This window comes from Myotis myotis, unplaced genomic scaffold, assembly GCF_014108235.1.
Source record: "Myotis myotis isolate mMyoMyo1 unplaced genomic scaffold, mMyoMyo1.p scaffold_m19_p_9, whole genome shotgun sequence".
NCBI classification, from domain to species: Eukaryota; Metazoa; Chordata; class Mammalia; order Chiroptera; family Vespertilionidae; genus Myotis; species Myotis myotis.
This window is the reverse complement of record NW_023416401.1, coordinates 65,357,246-65,380,417: the sequence shown is the minus strand read 5'-3', so window position 1 is coordinate 65,380,417 and position 23,172 is coordinate 65,357,246. Positions and strand designations below refer to the sequence as shown.

Here is a 23,172-nt window from a genome sequence, read left to right as displayed (position 1 = left end):
AATAAACATACTCTCAAAATCACCTTGACTAAAATCGTGAAATCTTTCTCACATGAAGTCAAGAACCCAAACATTCCAGATTGTGCCAGGGCAGACCTGGCTTGGTCCTGGTCTCTTTCTAGTAACCTTACCTGGAGCCCACCTTCTTCAGGACCTAGTGGAGAAATTGGTTAAATTAACTGGTGTAAATTAAGTAACAGTGATTGGGTCTACTAGTAAGTGGATGTACAGTTGCCAAACTTAATCAGGCCCTCTTCTTTCGTGCTCTGGGTTCCAGATACATACAGAACAGACTGCACTTGAGCTTTGATTTCTTAAGGAAAAGATGAAACGCCTGTTGAGTTTTTATAGAATTTCATTTAAGCCAAGCCTTCTGACATACACACACACATACTTCCCTTACCATGTAGAACTGAAGACGGTAATGCTTCTTGACCAAACTCAATACAAACATGCAGAATCCTGGTTTGAGGAGGGAGGAGAAAGAGCAAAATTAATCACACTCTGCATTTACCTTTGTCCTAGTCATTTCCTTTAGCTGTGTACGTGACTGTGATTGTGATCCTTTGGCTAATTTCCTGGCAGCACCTAATCAGTGCACAATCCCAAACCCCGGGAAGGGGAAGGGGGAAGAAGACACAAACTGATTCTTCAGATAGCAATCAGAAGGGGAAAAATGACTCCTTCAAGACAATCAAAGGAAGGCACTATCTTTAAATCTTGTAGACTACTAAGTTCAGGTTGTTGTTCACCAGATAAGAATATTTTGATCCTCGAGCAGGCACCAGCAAAGAAGTCAGGCCAGATGCCTGATTTTATAACTAAAATTTTATTGAAACAAAGCTATATCCATTTGTTTACATATTGTCTATGGTTACTTTTGTGTTATAAGGGCAGATTGGAGAGTTGCAACAGAGACGCTGGGCCCCCAAAATCTGAAATATTGATTATCTGGACTTTTAAGAAAAAGTTTTTTACCCCTGTCCCAGTGAAGAGGTCTGGTGAACAGAGGATCCATCAGGTATGGAGTAGAAGCCACCCTTGTCTTTGATGCATATGGTGGCAAAAAATATCTGCAGCCTCCACCCACTTTTCCAGGAAGGAAAAGGACTTCCCATAAGTGTGCTAGGCCCCTCAAAAGCAGTTCTGCCCAGAAGAGAGCACATCGCTGCTCCAGACACCGCTGACCTCCCGCTGGGGGACTGCTTTTAGGTTCTGAGACATATCCTCAATGTCTGCAGACTCCTTAGCAGTGAATTTTGTATCTTAATACCCAGGTGTCATTCAGAGCTGATTAAAAATAGGTCAGACAAATTTAGGCCAGAACAACTTTCTCAGGTGCCTCAAACCAGCATTAAAGGCAACTATGAAAATCACTAGCACTAACAGCATGAGAGTTCAGTCTGAACTGAGTTTAGATTGACCAGTACTTCACTGTCTGCCAAGTTTTAATGTATCCGATTTAATCCTCAGGAAGTCCACAGTTTCAGCTCTAGATTTAAAGAGAGCTCACTGAAACTCAGAATGACTAAGCTTCCAGGCTCTCTGAGGTCAGTCTTTGAAAATCCAAATCAGTAAAATTTCTACCACTCTGCATGTCTGTCCTTCAAGGTGTTCTCCTAAGAAGACGCTCCTAAAGATAGCTGACTGTTTCTATCTTTTTTTCTGGGGGGGGGGGGGGGGGGGGGGGGGGTGGCTGACTTTTAAGTTATTAAAACAGGTGGCTTTTCTGTATACAATTTTAACTTTATGTCCTATTAGAATTTTGTTTATGCAAAAACATAAGCATGAATGTATAAAAATAGTGTATTCTTTTGTAACCTGCCTTCTAGATTCCCTCTCAAATAATGGAATACTTTTATATTTCCATATTTTAATATTTCAATAAATCCAAGCGGTTCATGTTGGGGGAGAAGAAAAGGTGGTTTTGTTTTGGTTACACTGCAGAATCTCTGCCGATAGGAGTTAGGACAGGACCATGCTGTGCTGTCTTCCAACAGAGGCTGCAGCAGGGACACGGGGCACCGACTGCAGTCCCCACACCCACAAAGCCGCTCAGTCCCACTTCTCTTACTGAAGCGCTGTTACAGCTCACTAAGGCAGAGCCCTCAGCTCTGCTCCCCTGCACGATCAGAGTTAACATCCTCAAAGCTTTACATTAACCAAGAAACTCCCCATTTCCTACTCAGCGGACACACAAAACAAGAACTCGTGAGCCATTCAATGCATACCTATCAGGTAGAGAGTAAAGGAAATGAACCGGTGGTATTTGCTGAGAATCCTCAAAGGCTCCTCTCTCTGGACCAGAGTGAAGAAATAATCCGTCACTGTTTCACCGTAGAAGAAATAATTTACACACAGTAAGAAGTACCTGTAAGTGAAGACAGGTCACTGCGGTGGGGAGCACTTACAGCCTATCCTTACAGGGAGGCTGTCAAGGAACCAGAGGAGAGGACCAGAAGAGCAGTCCCCCCACTCTCAGGACAACCCTGTTCTCAGTGACACTGTAGGTGAGAAGCTTGTCTAGAAACTTATGGCAGCTTTCATTCATCCTCCATTTATCACAAACCTGGGACTCAGTTTTTGCCCCTTTTGTAGAGTCTCTATACCTAACCTGAGAACGCTCAACCCCTAAGATAATGCTCCAAAACACGCCTCATCCTGGATCCCGGTCTTATTGCCACTCTTCCCAACAGGAACCCTGCGTGCCTATCAGGTTGCCACCTATCTGCTTTGCTCCTGTCTTTTCCCTGCCTGGCCATCCTCTTCACTTATCTCTCTTTATCACTGTTCAAACACCATTTTCTTCATAAAACCCTGCCAGACCTAACATGATATCTGCCCCCACGGCACTTACTTCTATAACATGTCAGCCACTCTGCTTTCTTCTGAGGAAGATTCCAGGTTGCTAATAGCTACTAAAGACTCCTTCAAGACCAGCCATATCGTCTGGCCTATGAAATACTCGGGTCTCAAAGGTGCTATGCAAGTCTGTGGCCATCACTCCTCTCCCACCCACCACCACTGTAAATATCTACCACAAAACACTTATCATCCAAATCTGTTATGGGTCCCTAAGGGGCTGGAGAGCTTACCAGCTGAGGGTCCTGAACCAAGGTAGTTCATAGGAGTGGTAGACATTGTAGCCAATAGTGATAATCTCCTGGAAACACTTTATCTGAACACACATCACCTGCAGGACACACAAGAATTAGACCACCTGATATGATCTTTAGAAACAGAAACCAACAGGTCATGGGCCTTTAAGAAAAACCACTGTATTTAAGAAAAATGTCAGTCCCTCAGTGATTCAGCTCTTTTCTCTCTCACACCATCGAACACGGCAAGGTAGCCTTTTGTGTCACACAGAATAGATCCAATTTCTCACAATAAATACATGCTCCTGAAGTTTCAATTAACTTTTTACTCCGTAACCTTCCAGGACTCAACAGTTTCTTCCCCTTTTGACTTCGCATACAAATACTCAAAAAGCCCCAGCATCTATGCCCCTCAGTCAATTGTAAGTCATCTGACCCTGTCCATGACAATGGGACGAAGAGAGAAGCACGGTGGGCTGGGATTTCTTATGAAAGGCCTAAGCCAATGAGTGAGGCCCCAGGAAAATAAACAAAACCAAGAATCACAGTCAGGTCAGGGGTCACAGTATAATCAAACAGTTGAAATAATAAAATCAAATTTTAAGCCGAACCGGTTTGGCTCAGTGGATAGAGCGTCGGCCTGCGGACTCAAGGGTCCCAGGTTTGATTCCGGTCAAGGGCATGTACCTTGGTTGCGCGCACATCCTCACTGGGGGGCGTGCAGGAGGCAGCTGATCGATGTTTCTCTCTCATCAATGTTTCTAACTCTCTATCCCTCTCCCTTCTTCCCTGTAAAAAATCAATAAAATATATATTTTTTAAAAAAAAATAATAAATAAATAAATAAAATTTTAAAATGAAGAGGCATCTTCTGGCCGTAGTTCAGTGGTTGAGCGTCAACCTATGAACCAGGAGGTCACGGTTCAATTTCCGGTCAGGGCACATGCCGAGGTTGCAGGTACAATTCCCAGTGTGGGGCATGCAGGAGGCAGCCGATCAATGATTCTCACTTCTCTCTCTCCCTTCCTCTAAAATCAATAAAAATATATTTTTTAAAAAAAATAAATAAAATGAAATGAAGAGGCATCTTTAACCATATACAACTGGCCTAGGCCCATGTCCCTGCACTTGGCTGCTAAAAAGTAAGAAGCCACAGATATTTTAAGAAAGAAATATTCTGTGAAGCCTGGACCCCAAATGAGTCCCAGAACTAACCCAGCACCTGGCTCTTCAGATGGCTGATTCTGCACGACAAACTGAAGGTAGAACTAAAACAGTATGCAAATGGCACTTACAATCATCATTAAAACCATTGGTCCCAGGTAAATGATGATGAAGAAAAATGCAATCATGGCCAAAGTCAGGATGCCTCTCACCCACCAGTTCTTCCATCTAAGTTAGAGAGGAGGGAAGGAGAAAGCACGTTAGAAGCCCAGAAATAACTGAAACACAAACTCAAGGGGATGGCTCTTCCTGGGAGGAGAGGGCCTGAGGTTAGCCTTCCAGGAGCACCTCCTTCACCCGGGTGACAAACTAGCCACGTGCTGTGGGAGCAGCGCCGCTAGAGACAATGCCTCACCCACACCAAACTCAGCTAGTGCTCCAAGGGCTACACCTAAGTTATGTCTTAACGAAGGAATCGGGCAAAAAATTCCAAAGGAAACGTGGTGCCCTCTACTTCTGAATCTACTTGGACAGCTTCTATGGCTGCCTCTATCCACAAAAACACACAACTATAAACATTTTCCTGCGGCAGAATCTTACATCGCTCTGCGCCTGCATCGCTGTGGTGATAACAACATTAAACAGTGATAGTAACAGGTATCACAAATACGCACCTGGCACCTTTATAAGGACTTTACATATATTAATTCACTCAGCCCTCAACACTTCTAGTTCTTATAGACGAGGAACTGGGTAACAGGCCATACGACTGTGAAGTGGTTAAGCTGGGACTGAACCCTGGGAGCTGGCTCCAGAACCCATGTCCTGAACCACTGCACAATACCACCTTTCAAAGGGCACGTGTGTGGGAGGCACCACAGAAACACTTTTAGACAATGTTTTGGGGTCTTATAGTTGGTATTTTCAACCTACCCACATAGCTGGTGTTGGAGGGATCAGAGTCTCAGGGACCAGAATTTCAACTCTGGATTCACCCAAGTTAAGACATTTCTCAATTCTTCCAGGAGAATTTTTAAATGTCCACAAGGACGTGCAGGGGGAAAGGGAAAACTAAACTTTTTTGAACTACAAACTTGGACTCCTCTGTGAAAAGCAGTCCACCCATCAGTCAAACCCCAGGGACCATTTCTCCACATGTGCTGTGCCAGCAACATTGCCCATCACCACCTCACTGTCCACCCTTTTGTCCTCCTCGGACTGCCCCTCCCAGCCCAGCCTAGAGCACCTTTCAAATGCCAGACCCCTCCAGGCGGTGCTCGCAGTTGCTGTTAAGATGACTAATGCTCAATGAAGCCTTGGGCAGAGGCAGGGGAGACCATGGCAACACCAGTGGACAGAAGTGGACTCCCACAAGATTGTGGGCTCTCTGAGGGGCCTGGGTCTTCCATGGCACTTGGACAGGCAACAAGGCTTCCAACAAGCACCCGCATCAAGCCAGGTTACCTTGAAGACAAGTTGGAAAGGGCCCTATTGAGGACCTCTGGGGTATCGTCTGCGGAGGTTACTAGGGGAGCAGCTTCCGCACGGTTCTCACTGTCAGATGCAGTCTCTCCATCTGCCTTTACTTCTGGTTCTGACTCCTACACAGCAGAAAAAAAGAGGAGGAAAAGGTGAAAAATGTAGGCTACTAAGAAGTACATACCTGTCATAGGAGATCTGTGGGCAAAGACCCAAATTGGGCCTGAAGACCTGGCATTGTCAGGTGACATAACAGATGGGACTCACAGCAATCCTGACACAGTGCTGACATGTGCCAAGGTGGCCCGCTCTCTACTGCAAGAGCGACCTGCACCTGCACCTCAGGATGATGGGCAACAGCCACAGTCTACACAATGCCCATTGCCTGACAAAGAATAGTCCAGAAGAGGGAGAGAGGGGCTCCTTCACACCCAAAGAATGCAAAGGGCGGCTGTGACTAGACTTCATCTGGACCTCATTCTTGATCCTACTACTCAGAGCTTTTATTTCTTAAGGGAATTTAGCATAGCTGCTGTGAGAAGAGGTGGGTGAGAAATCAAATCACAAAGAATTAGACAGTAACAACAATATTACTTAGTATCTGCATAGCCCTTCACAGTTTTTAGAGCGTTTCCCATGCCTGTGAACCTCAGAGCAGTTCTGGGAGGAAAGGAAGAAACAAAAAGGTCCCTATTTACAAATGAAGACCCGGACTCTGAGGAGCTCCTTGGCTGGCACCAAATCTCCTGTTAGCCCAGGTCTTCTGAATTAAGTTTGTTCATCCCACTAGATTTCCTTTTATTCAAGCATCTTGGAGTCCATTTTATTTTTTCAGTAAGAAATTCAAAATGAAATAAACTAGAAATGGCAAAAGGATGTTTTACCACATCTTTAAAGATTCCTTGCCGAAACCGGTTTGGCTCAGTGGATAGAGGGTCGGCCTGCGGACTGAGGGGTCCCAGGTTCGATTCCGGTCAGGGGCATGTACCTGGGTTGTGGGCACTTCCCCAGTGGGGGATGTGCAGGAGGCAGCTGATCGATGTTTCTAGCTCTCTATCTCTCTCCCTTCCTCTCTGTAAAAAATCAATAAAATATATTTTAAAAAAAAAAAGATTCCATTATGTATGTGTGCAAACATATTTAAGTTTGAATTAGGGAAATTTGAATTTCCCAAACTAGTAAATATATGAAATTGAGAACCGTTTTTATGTTTACTGGCCATCTGGATGTCTTCTTTTGTGAAGTATCTGTCAAGTCACTGGCTAGTTTCCTACTGAGTTTTCTGCCTTCCGTTCATTGATTTGTAGGAATATTTTATACATCCCAGATTTAAGTATTGCGTCACTAATACGTTCTCCCAGCCTTCTCTAAACCCAGCCCCACCCCAGTCATTCCCTCTAACATTCAGACATTCTCCCTCTCGGCACTGGCCACAATGAGGGCTTACAAGGCAATCTTTGCAACTGTCTATTGCTCTCTAAAGATGGGAACCAAGACACTTTGTTCTCATGACATCCTCATGCCTGGCACACAGGGAAATACTTAGTAATGGAAGGGAGGATGGAAGGAGGAAGCAGGAAGTTAATTCCAGGTATGGTAAAGAGATACCCAGAGCCTACCCTCAGGGAAACAGCTATTTCTAAATTAAATTGCAACTGTGATAACACCACAAAAGAGAAGGCCTTTAGTCTGAGATTGCTCATACAAGAGACACTGGCTTTGGTAAAGGACCTATAGAGATGGTCTCATTACTCAGATTTGAGGGAAAGAGCAATCTACAGCTTCTGATGACTCCTTACTCTGCCACAGCTGAGCCAGGATCCTTACCTAATATTACTGATTGTTACGGATGGAGTGCAGCTGATAATCTATATATATAAAAGCCAAGCGACCAGAACGACCAGAAAGACCCGTTGCTATGACATGCACTGTGGCAGCCAACTGGCCCAATTGAGGCCCCAATTGGCTGCCCCCCAACCTCCCGCACCCCCCCAGCCCTGCCCCCAATCAGCCCCCCAACCCCTATCGGGGGCAGGGCCTGCCGGCCAACCACCCATGACCCCTCCCCACAGTTGGCCCCAGCCCAATCGGCCCCCATCAGGGCGGGCTGGCCAGACCCCACCGTGCATGAATTCCTGCACCAGGCCTCTAGTGTTAAGATAAAGAATGGAAAGCCCTGACCAGTGTTGCTCAGTTGGTTGGGCATCCTCCCACGCACAGAAAGTCACACAAATGCCTCTGGACTTCAGTGTCCTCTCCTTATAAAACAGGCCCAGCCTGGCTGGTGGCACAGTGGTTGAGCATCAACCTATGAACCAGGAGGTCACAGTTCAATTCCCGGCCTGGGTTGTGGGCTGGATCCCCAGTGTGGGGTGTGCAGGAGACAGCCAATGAATGATTCTCTCTCATCACTGATGTTTCTATCTCTCCCTCTCCCTTCTTCTATGAAATCAATAAAAATATATTTTTTAAAAATAAGAGGTCCAAAAAGGGCCCTCCTTACCTGTGGGGGTTCACTGAAGAGAAACAACCAAACTCCCACCCAGGACTGTGTCCCATTCTACCACCCTGAGAAGCTCTGAAACACAGCAGCACCTCCCAAATTATCTGTTTCCAGTGGGACTGAATGAAGACCAAGGCATTCAAAACAGCTTTCCATTCTTTATCTTTTTTTTTTTTTAAAGAGAGAAAGAAAGGGAAAAGGAGAGGGAGAGAGAAACCTCGATGTCATGTGATCGGCTACCTCCTGCACATGCCCAGGGTGCAGATAGAGCCTACAACCTGGCATTTGCCCTGAACTGGAAAATCAAACCAGCAACCTTTCGGTGCATGGGAGGACGCCCAATCGAGCCATTCTTTATCTTAACATTATCACTCACACCCCATCTGTAACAATCAGTAATATGAGGTAGGGATGCTGAGTGATTATCTAGATCTGACAGCTAAACCCAGGGGCTTCAACATGAGCACCTGGGCGTGGCCATGGAGGGCTCCCAACAGAGGCTCTCTGGGAGCATCTAGAAGCCACAGGGGCTGAGCTTGAGCACAGCAGGCAAGAAGGCATGCGTCTGTGTGCATCTCTCTCTCTCTCTCTCTCTCTCACTCTCACACACACACACACACACACACACACACACACACACACAAGCCCCAGCACAAGGTTATTTTTAACTTATCCATTCTGTTGTCAAGGAGACTCGCAAAGGCTGCTGGTTCCTTGGGGAGGAAGGGCAGGAAAGAGCCAGGACGAGCCCCTGCAGGGGAGGGGCAGGGAGCTCCGGCTCGGCATTGACTCCCTCGACCTTCCAGGCCCTTCCATAAATGTTAGCCCGGCATTGTTTCCTGCTGTATCATCACATGTGATTCCTCTCCCTCCTTGCTAGGATGGGGTGAGGCTAAAAGTAGAAGAGATCGAGAACTGCTATACAGACACTTACTATTGTTAAGAGGTCGGGGCCTGGGATGAACAACTAGGAAATTAAGTAAATGCCCTGAAGGAACAAGCCTGAAGGAGATTAACTTCCTAGGTTTTACTTGCAAGGTCTCAGGCCTCACCCCTGGCCACTGGAAAAAAGCCCTTTCCTGGAGGCTCCTTCTAAGCAGGAGACCAACACCTACACAGACAACAATTCTCCCACCAGCAGAAAGGCCAATTCTTGTGCAAGGGAGGGAAAGTGAACAGTCTCAGAAGACACGGATCGGGAGGGGGCAAGTCAGCCAGCTCTCTAGGCTTCTGACCCTGAGCCAACCACCCTGTCCCACCCAAGTGTCACAGGAGAGCAGGCCAAGGGGACAGAAACTTAAGAGAACCTGGAGAGGTCTGCAGTGTTCTAGCTCCTCCATACCCCATGGGTAAAGCCCTTGCACTTGGGCTGCTAATGCCCGAGTAAAGGAGGCCAAGTGCAGCTTCCATCGTGGACCCAGAAGGAAGCAAGGACCTGGAGCCCAAGTTTGCTTCCAGAAGAAAAGTGGAACATGCTGAGCCAAGAGTCAGGGGTGCCCAGCATGTTCACTGGTTTGTTCCTCCAGAGGATGGCAAGATAGGCAGATGGAAAGGAAGACTTTCTGCAGGAGGAAGCAGCAGCCAGGGCCCGGCTCTCATGCTCATTATACTAGGCACAGGCCTCCATTCTCTGGTCTTCCCAGTGAGGAAAGGATCCCTCATCTCGGACGTTTGTTGGGATGATCAAATACAACATCAATGAATGTCTATAAAAACTAAAAAGGGTCTGAATAGCAACACCCCATACACACCCCTCAATACCTTTACCACAGTGTACAGGACAGGAGCGCAAGAACCTTAAACACCCACCCAGACACCCTGGGTACCTTTCTCAAGGAGAGTGGAGTAGGGAAAGAATGGTGGCATCAGGCCTTGCTGAGACTCATGTGCTAACCAATTATATGAGCTCAGCATCTGCCTGACTTGCTTCCTCTTTCACACCTCCAATGGGCAGCCCCAACTCAAACCTGATCCTCTTCCCAAAATTACAGTGGAGGTGGGCGTCTGAAACACAAATACTAGTACCCTCTGAAGTGTGGGAAGAAATAGAACTTATTTCTATTTGTCTTGTTCGTATCTTCTTTCCTGTGGTGCTTTATAAAGGACCTATCAGTACATGTATACAACTTGGTAAGTTTGTGCAAGCTGTGACACACGTGGGTGTCTTGTTTCCCATTGCACTGAGAAGTATCTGGAACATAGCATGCACCCAAAGATTTGTTGAACTAATAAGATAATTAATCCTACTTGACCTGTCACGAACCAGTGTTCAGAATGCACTGAGAGTAAGACAAAACCCATTTGATTTCTAACTCATAGGCCAAGACCCACACCCTGGCCTCCACAGTGGCCCTCATAGCAGAACCAGACCAGTGCACACTCCCACACCTCCCCTGCTGGGTGGTGGGTCTGAGGGCCCCGCTCAAGTTCTCGGACCAGCACAGGGCAGCAAGGAGAGGCTGCCTTGCTACTTCAAGTTGTGTCAGCCCAGCCCCAACCCCCCAGCCCCTCCTTCCTTCCCTCCCTTTCTTTCTTCCTTCCTTCCTTCCTTCCTTCTTTCCTTCCTTCCTTCCTTCCTTCCTTCCTTCCTTCCTTCCTTCCTTCCTTCCTTCCTTCCTTCCTTCCTTCCCTCCCTCCCTCCCTCCCTCTTTTTCAACCCAACGATCCAGACCAGAGGCTAAGTGAAGTACACCCTGTCTCTCAGATTCTGTCTCAATCACCACCCATCCTCCGCCACTTCCTTAGCCATTTCCCAATGGGGCTGTGGTGCTGGCGTAAACAGGAAACAAAAGTGGTGCTTTAAAAGGAAGAGAAAAAAAGCTCCCTCTGAGGCCTCCTTCTTTCGGGGTCACTTAGATCCTACAGGGGAAGACAGAAGCACCGAGGGTGATGGATCATGGAGTCTCCTGTGTACCAAGGGCTCAGATAAGACCTGTCATCATTTTTGGAGAAACTCATGCTCCAAAGGCTTTTCATACCAGCCTTCCAGGGCCCTTCTCCCAATCACAGCTGCCCAGAAGCCAACACCAGCAGCCCCTGGGGCTCAGAATAGCACAGAAGCCTTCCTGCAGCAGAAGCAAGGGAAGGCACCAAAGGAGGGCAGGAGGGAGCAGCTGACTTTTCCTGGCCTGGGGAGGGGCCAGGCTAGGCCCAGAACAGCATTTGTAGAACTCGTTTACACTGTATTCTCAGGATGAGACATCCTCCCTCTTCTCATTCCCTCTCAATTCTCAGGCTTTCCTGTAGGCCTGCCTTGGACTCACAAAAGCAAACTGGGCAGCATCCCTTGAAGGCTCCCTTTTTGTCACTCGCTGATATCAGGGGCCCACCCTCCAACCTCTATTTCTCAAGACTCCACAGTGACACCCACAAGTGGCAACATCGACCTTGACCAAAAAAAGTGTGGCTGTGGCCAAGCTGGACAGGAGCCCTGGGCATTGTGTCAACTGGGCTCCAAGCAGATGGGACTCACCCCACCCCACACCCCATTTCTTTACCAGATGCCAACTTAGTTTTGTACCTTGCTAGAGAAAATATATTAACATTCTGTTCATGTTTGCCTAAAAGGAGCTAACAACTAGGGAAACAAAATAAGTGGTACCATACACTAGGGTTTTTCTTCTCTTTTTCATTTTCAAAGCAATTTCATTAAAGGTAATACAGTAAGTCCTCACTTACCAGGACTTGTCAATAGGTTCTTGGAACTGCGGTAAAAGGACACATAAAGAAACCAATTTTACCACAGGCTAATTAATATAAACCAGAGTTTAAGTTCCTACAGCATCTCATCAATGTCATAACAAAACCACGTTGAACAAAATGATGTTATTTGAGAACCTGCTGTACTCAATGCTCCCAACAACCCTGTCTTTTCTAATGGCACTGCATTCAAATTCATGTGTGTGTTTTTTACTGAGTGATTCCATACTTACACAAACTATGTTTTGCACTGTTTTACATGCAAATTACAACCCCTGTCCTGCAGGAAAGTCATCAGGCTGAGCCTAACCTTTCTGCTAAATATCTGCTTACATCTCCTTAGTCAAACCCTGTGGCAGCTGCCAGGGCAACTTGACTACTCCACTTACAGACACATTCCCAGGATAGAAATTGCAGGTTTATCCTTAATAAGAGTGTTAGAGACATGTGTGTGTGCATGTGTGAATGTGTGTTGTGTGTATGCGCGCACAGTGCTAGGAATAGCAAAGAAAATATTTCTAGCTTTTTCTAAGGCTAACTCCATTTGACAAGTTCAACTGTCTGGACAAAGGATAAAATAGGAGGACCCCTATTCTGAAAGTTTAGAATCACCCCCAATATGACTGTACCTTGTCCTCCAAAAGCCTCCTAATGTGATTTACAGAAAATGCGTTCAGCTACTCCAGATGAAATGCTGCACCTACAGTGCCTCCACAGATAACTGCACTCCACACCGAAGAGCTCCAGAGAAAGGACATGAAAAGACAAAAAGAGCACGTAGGAGATCCAGCTTTTGAAAAACCTAACTCTGGCTATGAACCATTTCACCTCCAGACAGTAAGAAGGTACTTTCCATAATCAATTCTAGGTTTCAAGTTCATCAAATGTAAGGACTACCTTATTCATATTACCTTGAATCTGGTAGAAGCTCAGAATGGCTTTTTTTTTTTTTTAACTCTGTGTATTTCTTTTTAATTGGGGGGGGGGAGAGATAGGGGGAGGGGGGAGGGGGAGAGAGAGGCAGACAGACAGACAGACAGACAGATGGAAAGAAACATCGATATGAGAGAGAAACATCAACCGGTGCCTCCTGTACCTACCCTGACCAGAGATCAAACCCAAAACCTGGATATGCGCCCTGTCTCGGAATCAAACCCACCACCTTTGGTGTACTGGTCTACACTCCAACCAACTGAGCCACACCGGCCAGGGCAAACTCATTGAATTGTAATTAAATTCATCAACCTTTATCTACAAGGCCTAGAACAGGGGTCCTCAAACTATGGCCCGCGGGCCACATGCAAATACAAATATTGTATTGGTTCCCGTTTTGTTTTTTTACTTCAAAATAAGATATGTGCAGTGTGCATAGGAATTTGTTCATAGTTTTTTTTTAAACTATAGTCCGGCCCTCCAACTCTCTGAGGGACAGTGAACTGGCCCCCTGTTTAAAAAGTCTGAGGACCCCTGGCCTAGAATAATGGGCACCATCATTATTAGTGTGGGGAAGACAACCCTGGAGCTACAGTTATACAGATGCAACTACAAAGTAAAAAGGCTATGATTTCAGCCCCTCCCGAAGGTTGAACTGATTGAGTGGAGGGGAGCCCCCAGGGAGCACCCATAAAACCCAGGATGGTAATGAGCTGTGTTTCCAGACAGCAACTAATGTGTTGCCAGGAATAATGAGTAAAGAGGCACAGTAAAAGCTTTTAGAATCCGAAATGGTTCAACCCTGCCCTACAAAATGTATAATGTCTGTGCACATTTTCACTCCTCTCCCCTGAATAATGGGAAATGCTCCCGGCAGAGTCACACATCTGCCCTTTGAGCTACATTAAAAATGAATATCAATCCTGTAAACACAAGATGGAGTGAAAAACTAGACAAAAAACAAAAAAGGCTGCATCTAACTTTCCGAAGAAGCAAGACACTCTGTCTCAGGGAGAAAAGTATCTCAGGCACGAGGAAAGGGGGGAGCAGTACCTCAGGCACGAGAAAAGGGGGGACCAGCATCTCAGGCACGAGGAAAGGGGGGACCAGTATCTCAGGCACGAGGAAAGGGGGGACCAGTACCTCAGGCACGAGGAAAGGGGGGAGCAGTACCTCAGGCACGAGGAAAGGGGGGACCAGTATCTCAGGCACGAGGAAAGGGGGGGAGCAGTATCTCAGGCACGAGGAAAGGGGGACCAGTATCTCAGGCACGAGGAAAGGGGGAGCAGTATCTCAGGCACGAGGAAAGGGGGAGCAGTGTCTCAGGCACGAGGAAAGGGGGACCAGTATCTCAGGCACGAGGAAAGGGGGGACCAGTATCTCAGGCACGAGGAAAGGGGGGACCAGTATCTCAGGCACGAGGAAAGGGGGGACCAGTGTCTCAGGCACGAGGAAAGGGGGACCAGTATCTCAGGCACGAGGAAAGGGGGGACCAGTACCTCAGGCACGAGGAAAGGGGGGACCAGTACCTCAGGCACGTGGAAAGGGGGGAGCAGTACCTCAGGCACGAGGAAAGGGGGGACCAGTACCTCAGGCACGAGGAAAGGGGGGAGCAGTACCTCAGGCACGAGGAAAGGGGGGACCAGTATCTCAGGCACGAGGAAAGGGGGGACCAGTATCTCAGGCACGAGGAAAGGGGGGAGCAGTATCTCAGGCACGAGGAAAGGGGGGACCAGTATCTCAGGCACGAGGAAAGGGGGGAGCAGTGTCTCAGGCACGAGGAAAGGGGGACCAGTATCTCAGGCACGAGGAAAGGGGGGAGCAGTGTCTCAGGCACGAGGAAAGGGGGACCAGTATCTCAGGCACGAGGAAAGGGGGACCAGTATCTCAGGCACGAGGAAAGGGGGGAGCAGTATCTCAGGCACGAGGAAAGGGGGAACCAGTATCTCAGGCACGAGGAAAGGGGGACCAGTATCTCAGGGACGAGTAAAAGAGGGAACTAGTACTGGGTGAACTTGGAAGAAATCATGTCACCTCTAGGCCTCGGGTTATTTCATTTATAAAACAGAAACAAATCCCATCTCAAGAGTATTGGAGAGATAAAACAAGATAAGGCTGTATTTTTGGAACTGTGGGTCGAGACCTATTGGTTTTTGAAATAAATTCAGTAGATCACAACTGACAAAAATTAGAATAAAATATGATGCCAGAAGTCAGGCTAGTAGCAGATACCACTGAGAGAGCAACTGATTAGAAGAAATTACTAGGGAGTCTTCCAGATACTGGTAATGTTTTATCTGATCTGGGGGCAGACTACAGAGATGTGCTTATTTTATGAAAACTCACCCCACTGTATAGTTATAATACAGACACATTTCTGTATGTAAATTACACTTCAATACAACTTGGCTTAAAAAAATAGAATGAGCCCTAGCCAGTTTGCTCAGTGGATAGAGCATTAGCCTGCAGACTGAAGGGTCCCCGGTTCAAGTCCAGTCAAGGGCATATGCCTGGGTTGTGGGCTCGATTCCCAGTAGGGGACCTGCAGGAGGTAGCCAATCAATGATTCTCTCTCATCCTTGATGTTTCTATCTTTCTCCCTCTTGCTTCCCCTCTGAAATCAATAAAAAAAAAATAAAAAGAAAAGAAAAAATAAAAGAATAAGAGTCAAACAGACCAGCCCTAGCCAGTGTGGTTCAGTTGGTTGGAGCATCGTCCTATGCACTGAAGGGTCACAGGTTCTATTCCCGGTCAGAGCACACACCCAGGTTTCGGGTTTGATCCCTGGAGCACAAACAGGAGGCAACCAATCGATGTTTCTCTCTCCCTCTCCCTTCCTCTCTCTCCAAAATCAATTTTTTTTAAAAAAATTAACAAAAAAGAAGCAAAGAACAGGAAACTGTTGAATGTATCACAGATAGTAAAAGTACTGCTTCATGAAACTTTTGCTTCAAAATGATTATATACGCAACCTTGTATAGGAATACAATGTTAAATATATTTGTTCCTCTGGATCAAAGTCCAAAAAAGCCTGAAAGGCCGGAGGCCACGCAGAGAAATATGTTGTAAACGAACTCACCATACAAATGTTGGTTGTTATAGGGATGGAGGCAGAAATAAGAAGAAGACATGACTCTGCTAACCTTTTACAGATGAAAAACTAAAACAGAAACACAGCACCGCCCTAGCCAGTTTGGTTCAGTGGATAGAGCGTTGGCCTGAGAACTGAAAGGTCCCAGGTTTGATTTCGGCCAAGGGCACATGCCCGGGTTGTGGGCTCAATCCCCAGTAGGGGGCTTGCAGGAGGCAGCCTATCAATGATTCTCTCTCATCATTGATGTTTCTATCTCTCTCTCCCTCTCCCTTCCTCTCTGAAATCAATAAAAGTATATTTTAAAAAAACAACAACACAGCACCTGTGTGGTACAAAGGCATTCTAATGGCATGCTTCTCCATTACCCTACGTATATCTGAGTCTTACCCACACCTAGGTTTCCTCAGTTAGAAGCCTTTTTCTTCCTCTCCATAATTCTCAGGAAGAGGGAGAAAATCAACCAATAAAGTAAACTTCTGCCTGAAGACTAACTCTTATGTAATCCAGTTCAAAGAAACTAATAATGAAACTAACTTCCAAACTAGTGATGAAACTAAAGACAAACAGGAAATGCTGTCTTTTAACCAAAAACCACAGCAATTAGCAATTAAAAGGCTACAGTCTGTGCAGCAAAAACAAATAAGTAAATAAATAAATGTTCAAAGTTATCAAACAACAAGTGGGATTTAGAGATGAAAGATTAAGAGGAAAAAATTGCAGTTCAATGATCTCATCACTTCCCTACTCCCAGTTACATTTCAGCACCAAGAAAGAAGTTCACCAAAAATGTGCTGAAATCAATGTCACCAGTGATATATATTTTTTTCTTTCTTTTTTCTTCTCATTATTTCCCCCTTTTCTCTCTTTTCTCTCAGATGTTTCTTTCTAATGAACTGACCATTACATTTCCTAAGTTCTGAAATGGCCAACAGACCGCAGAAAGACATTTATTTAGGCTCCTGCTTGAAACCAGCAACTTCGGCAAACTGGTGGCCTTGATTCAGGGCCAACACTGATGTATATTCCTTTATTGCATTTTAAATTTTAGTAAGTTTAATTTTGAATTTAGTAAATGTATTTATTTTAATACATTTTAGTAAGTCTTAATTCTGAATAAAACTTTTAATTTTGCTTATTTTTTTTTACTAACGTAGGAATAGTCATTTTTATGCTTAGCATTAAAATTTTTATGAATTTCAGTTTTAACTTGACATTCTATAGTGTGCCCAAACTTTGTGCATCTGAACCACTTAGTTTTTTTAATTTCATAGTCTTTTTAGCATAAACATTTTCTTAATCCTCACCTGAAGATATGTTTTTTTATTGATTTTTTTTTTTTAGGGAGAGATAGACAGACAGACAGACAGACATACGTTGATCGGCTGCCTCCCATAGTATTGAACTAGCAACCTAGGTACTAGTATGTGCCATGACTGGGAATCGAACCCGCAACCTTTTGGTGCATGGGACAACACTCCAACCAACTGAGCCACCCAGCCAGGGCTGTAACATAAACACTTTTAAACAAAATACTGAGGCCGAAACCGGTTTGGCTCAGTGGATAGAGCGTCGGCCTGTGGACTGAGGGGTCCCAGGTTCGGTTCCGGTCAAGGGCATGTGCCTGGGTTGCGGGCATATCCCCGGTGGGAGATGTGCAGGAGGCAGCTGATGGATGTTTCTCATCGATGTTTCTAACTCTCTGTCTCTCTCCCTTCCTCTCTGTAAAATATCAATAAAATATATTTTTAAAAAAAACAAAAAAAAAAACAAAAACAAAATACTGAGGATGATACTAAGCACATCATGTTAATGGAGCATGGTACTTTAACACTAAAAGTAAATACTGATACGTACTGACATGCCAATATTTTCTTTTTGCTCCTCAACTAAGCTCACAAATTCCTCCTGAAACCAGAGTCCTGGTTCTCAACGCCCAGCCAGTTACTAATCTTCACAGCTGCTTAGCACCACTCTCTTGACAACCTCAAGTGCAGGATACAGCCAAGACTGGCAATGACCAGGGGTTTATGACCACATCAACAGGAGAGCTGCGTCTTAGAACTCTGCCTCCTTTGTTCCCTGTGGGACAGTCAGTTTCACAACCCTGCCAGGAAACCCCATGACAGATCCGCATGCCTTTAGTGAATTGTGTAGAAGCTTCTGAAATCCGGGACAAGGAGCCCCACTCCAGAGAATGCACCTGCTGAAGACAGAGCAAGATACAGCATTTAACCAGGATTTGGACAGCCAATTTCCACAGAAGCCTGGATGACAAAATGCAGGGCAGAAGGGGATTCCACAGAGGAGCTGGGGCTAAGCTGGACCTCAGGATATAAGGGCTCTGAGCAATGCAGGCCTTACACTGCTGCAGCCTGCAGGGCCTGGGCCGAGATGCCCTTGCCTCCAGCTTACAGGCCCCAAGGAACTCAGTGGCCACTGTCACCACCTCCTCTCTCCAAAAACGGATGCAGAATGAGGTAAGAGGTCCCCCATCCCCATGGTTCATGGCCCTGCTAGCTAACCCTGAGAAGACCACAGGTCCTCCCATGTTAGGGGCTCTTTGGCTAAACTGTGGAAGCAATATCATTTGGAGACCAGGAGGTGAGGAAAGTGGAATGACTATGGCAAAAAGCATAGAGATTCAACTGAGATTCAACTCTCCTGGGTTCCAATTCTAACTTGAATTTCAGGCCTTTTTGCTCATTCCTGTAAATAGGAGCCAATACTCCTAATAATCCAGCAAGCCCCTTCTAGAAATGTATACAAGTGGCCAGCTGCGCACTGCGCGGGCCAGGTCTTATAATAACATCACAACCCTGCTGAGCAGTACCCCTGCCCCAAGGCTATCCTCTAGGCCAGTGGTTCTCAACCTTCCTAATGCCACGACCCTTTAATACAGTTCCTCATGTTGTGGTGACCCCCAACCATAAAATTATTTTCATTGCTACTTCATAACTGTAATTTTGCTACTGTTATGAATCGTAATGTAAATATCTGAGATGCAGGATGTATTTTCATTGTTACAAACTGAACATAATTAAAGCATAGTGATTAATCACAAAAACAATATGTAATTATAAATGTGTTTTCCGATGGTCTTAGGCGACCCCTGTGAAAGGGTCGTTCGATCCCCAAAGGGGTCGCTACCCACAGGTTGAGAACCGCTGCTCTAGGCTATTGCAGAGACATGTCTGTGAAAAATGGATAATTTTTAAAAATCCTTTAAGAACAATACCACAGTTTAGATCTCTCAACTTCTTTAACTATTAAAAAAACCATAAAATCAATAAGAAAGATTTGAACATGCCAATAGAAATATTAGCCAAAGAGAAAGACAACTTGCCAAATAACCTGTATACTTATTTAATGTCACAATAATCAATGACAAAAAATAAAAAGGCCATGAGAAATCATTTTTCTTACATCAGATTGAATGAGTAGATAAAAAGAATATTCACTGTGGGCCAGGGTGAGAGAAAACTAGTACACTCATATAGCACTCATGGAAATATACATTAGTACCACCTTTCTGAAAGGACATTTGGAGATATGTATTAAGAGGCTTTAAATGGTTCACATCTCCCTTGATCTAGTCATCCCATGCCTAGAAAATATCCTAAGTAAATATCTAAAGAAACATGTAATTTAGATGAGGATGTTCATTACAGTATTGTTTATAAAAAGAAACAGCCTGTATGTCCAACAACAGAAGCGTTTGCCATGATCCATTTAACAAAAATAGGGAGGAATACCAAGCAGCCGTTTTAAAACCTTAGGAATAAGATTAGTGGGAAATGATAAACATGTTAACAGCAACTACATTCTGGTAGTAAAATTAGGATACTTTCATGTCATCTCCACATTTTTCACAAAGCAAGTATTGCTTCCATAATTTTAAAAAGTACAAAATGACTATATCTAAGCCCCTCACTCCTCTGTACCGACACTGCTGTATATAAGTGTTATATGATTTCAAATCCACTTGTTTATGACAATGACAAAGACAAAGAAAAGTTGGTTTTAGAAGTAAAGTTGTTTTGATATAAGAATGCAAGGATGTCATCATTCTACATCTGTTGTCACTGATAAGCAATTAGCAACTCCTCTGGGGGCTTATCTGTAAGAACTACGGAGAAGCAACTACGCCAGGGGGTTACCTAGAAAATAAATACTGAGAGTTTGTGAGCACCATTAGAGAGTTTTGGTTTGGGCAAGGTGACTCTTCCTAACCTAACTCTCTAAGGAGCCTTGGGGTATTCGCCCCTTTCTAGGCAAGGCACTCCAAGAAGACAGTGGTGATAAACCTCACAGCTGGCTGGCCCTGTTAAAGAGATCAGCCTGCCTATCAACATTGGCATCTTCGTTCCCTAGCAACGTGCTCCAAATCAGCTCTAGGCTTGACCCCCTCACCCCCCACTCTCCTACATATTTTAACTCATATAAAAAGGTACACCTCATATTAAATTTGGACTTGATTCCTCTCACTTCCCCTTACCTGGAACAACAGTGTGTAAGTCTTTCATATGTTTAGAGTATGTTATTTCTTTATTTTACTTATTCTATACGCTATTGGCTTGTAAAATTATAATTCCGACAGCAAACCTGTGCTAAATAAATGGCTGGCAAAGACAACTCAGTCTCTGAGCATAACTTCTGCTGCCTCCCAAACAAAAAAACAGACACCTTTACTGCCCTTGAGGCCTTCCCATCACACTTGGGGGCCCCTGACTCATTCTCTGTCCATCCTTCCAGGCACATTTCTGCTCCTCCAGTTCAAATGTCCACCCCCAACAAGTCTCTTCTTCCACCCCTGCCCAGGCAGGGCTTAAATACCTCAGAATAACGAGTGAGCCCTGGAGTCACACAGATGAATATATACGGCAATTTGAGTCTTCAAAGCAACCAGAAGAACGAGTCCCCAAGGTCAGCTCCCACGACCACCTTACTTAATACTGGCATATCTTGTGTTTTGCACTGCACTTGATTGCACGTCACAGATGTGGTGTGTTTGTGTGCGTGTGTGCGTGTGTGTGTGTGTGTGTGTGTGTTTTGTTTGTTTGTTTGTTTTTTTAACAAATTGAAGGCAAAACCATTCACCAGCAAAAAAAAACAGAGCTCGCTTTATTGCAATGCTCGCTTTATTGCAGTGGTCTGGAACCAACCCACTGAGGTATGCCTGTACTGAACTCATCAAAGCTAAGAGAGATTAGTGGCCGATGAAGACTAGAAATTCTGCACCAAATTTCCTAAAAAGAAAGATTCCTGATACAATCTCAAACCATCCTAGTTTTCCATCCCCTTTTTGACCCCCCTAGATATTAAAAGTCTGTTTCCTCAACTTATTTTTTTATTCGTTGATTGATTTGAGAGAGAGGACAGGAGAGGGACAGAGTAAGGGATGGAGAAGAGGAAGGGAGGGAGGGAGACAGAGAGAGAGGAAGAGAGGAAGGAAGGAAGGAAGGAAGGAAGGAAGGAAGGAAGGAAGGAAGGAAGGAAGGAAGGAAGGAAGGAAGGAAGGAAGGAAAGGAGGGAGGGAGAGAGAAAGAGAGACAGAGAGAGAATCTGTTTGATTTATGCATTCATTGGTTGATTCTTACATGTGCCCTAAGCAGCGATCAATCCTGCAACCTTAGCGTATCAGGATGATGCTCTAACCAACTGAGCTACTCAGCCAGGAAAATGGGGGCTCATTTTAGTGTTTTGGATATTTTATGACAAATGAGAAATGTAAGAGTCATGTGTTAAAACACCAAACCCAATAATTGAGATAATTCTTCCTGAGATCTAGGAGATAAGATGTCCACCACAGCTGCCAGGACTCAAATGGAACCCTCTGGAACAATGAGATGTTTCACTTGTCTGGTGAAAAGTCCCAAGGAGAACAGATATCTCTGGAAAAAATAGTTCTTTGTCAAAAGTTCTCGAAATAGCTACTCCCCAGTGACACCTTTTCAACAGATGACTATGTGCAAATTGAAAAGTCTCTGTACAGAGAATTTTGTGGAATAGAAAGAAGATAGAAATGCCAACTACTCAAGAGAAAACTGAGTGTTTGGCTGACATCCCTGTGAGAAAACAAAGCTCATGTGGACCTTGCTCTCCCAAAATTAAATTACAGGAGATAATTTAAAACACAACACAAACTGGATTTTAGTGGGAGATTCTATTAAAAGTAGCCAAGCCAAGCCCTGCCAGCGTGCAATCAGTGGCTGAGTGTCAATCTATGAACCAGGAGGTCATGGTTCAATTCCCGGTCAGGACACAAGCCTGGGCTGCAGGCTCAATCCCCAGTAAGGGTTGTGCAGGAGGCAGCTGATCAATGATTCTCTCTCATCATTGATGTTTCTCTCTCTCCCTCTCCCTTCCTCTCTGAAATTAAAAAAATATATATATTTTTAAAACTACCCCATATCTACTCCTCATTCTACCTGACATCTCTGAGGTATCTGACATTGACATTTTCTTTCTTTTCAAAAACTTTTCTCTGGCTTTGGTAACACACCATACTCTCTTGACTCTCATTGGTCTCCTACCCTGCCTCCTCTTCTCGATCAGCCAACTTAAATAATATGTAGTCACATTGCCCTTCTTAATGTCAAGAGCAGAAGCACAGAATTCACGTGTCATCAAGAGGAACCACTTTTATCTGTCACCCACACATACACACACCAAAAAAAAACAACAACAACAAAAGTGCAGCAACCTCCTGCTTCTAATGTTGTAAGATCAGCTCAGTCTCTCAAAACTTCCTGTTGAAGAGGCAAAGACCATGCCTTTTGACCTTAATATCCTATTGAAATTAGTATAGTAAGAATTAAACCATGGCCTTAGACAGAAATAGTAGGGAACAGGGATCACTTGTGGATATGAGATTTCAACAAAGTAGACTGAAGAGCTAAGATGGATGAAATAGAACAGAGAAAATGCAGCCAAGAGTACATGCTTCAGGAAGGCTCCAGGGAAGTAGGAGCCCTCTGCTCTCTGATACCCGGGAGAAGCTCTGCATTGAGATCTGATAACTGGAATGGTGGATGAGGTTGAGGGAGTTCTGCTCCCCACCTACTCAACCTAAACTGAAGTCGATCAGACAATAACACATCTAAGCACACAGAGGTCTGTCAAATTGCCAGTGTCAAAATTTATGACAGAGACCTTAAACAAGACAGGAATCAGGAGGACCTGTAGGAGCTCCCACACTCTGT

The 23,172-nt window shown here is 45.0% G+C and overlaps 1 protein-coding gene and 1 non-coding gene across 3 annotated transcripts in view; both read right to left on the bottom strand.

Moving 5' to 3' along the window:
* Window positions 1–23,172, bottom strand: part of CDS2 (CDP-diacylglycerol synthase 2) — a 46,655-nt gene that overhangs the window by 14,291 nt on the left and 9,192 nt on the right. For both annotated transcript variants that reach the window (XM_036321875.1, XM_036321874.1), the window contains exons 2-6: window positions 5,727–5,863; window positions 4,394–4,490; window positions 3,096–3,193; window positions 2,232–2,371; window positions 404–462 (exon numbers count right to left, since the gene is read on the bottom strand). In XM_036321875.1, the coding sequence (XP_036177768.1) occupies window positions 404–462; window positions 2,232–2,371; window positions 3,096–3,193; window positions 4,394–4,490; window positions 5,727–5,863 (531 nt within the window). The remainder of the gene's footprint in view (window positions 1–403; window positions 463–2,231; window positions 2,372–3,095; window positions 3,194–4,393; window positions 4,491–5,726; window positions 5,864–23,172) is intronic.
* Window positions 16,844–16,980, bottom strand: LOC118663891. Its single transcript, XR_004970192.1, has one exon. It is a non-coding gene; the product is annotated as a small nucleolar RNA SNORA2/SNORA34 family (small nucleolar RNA).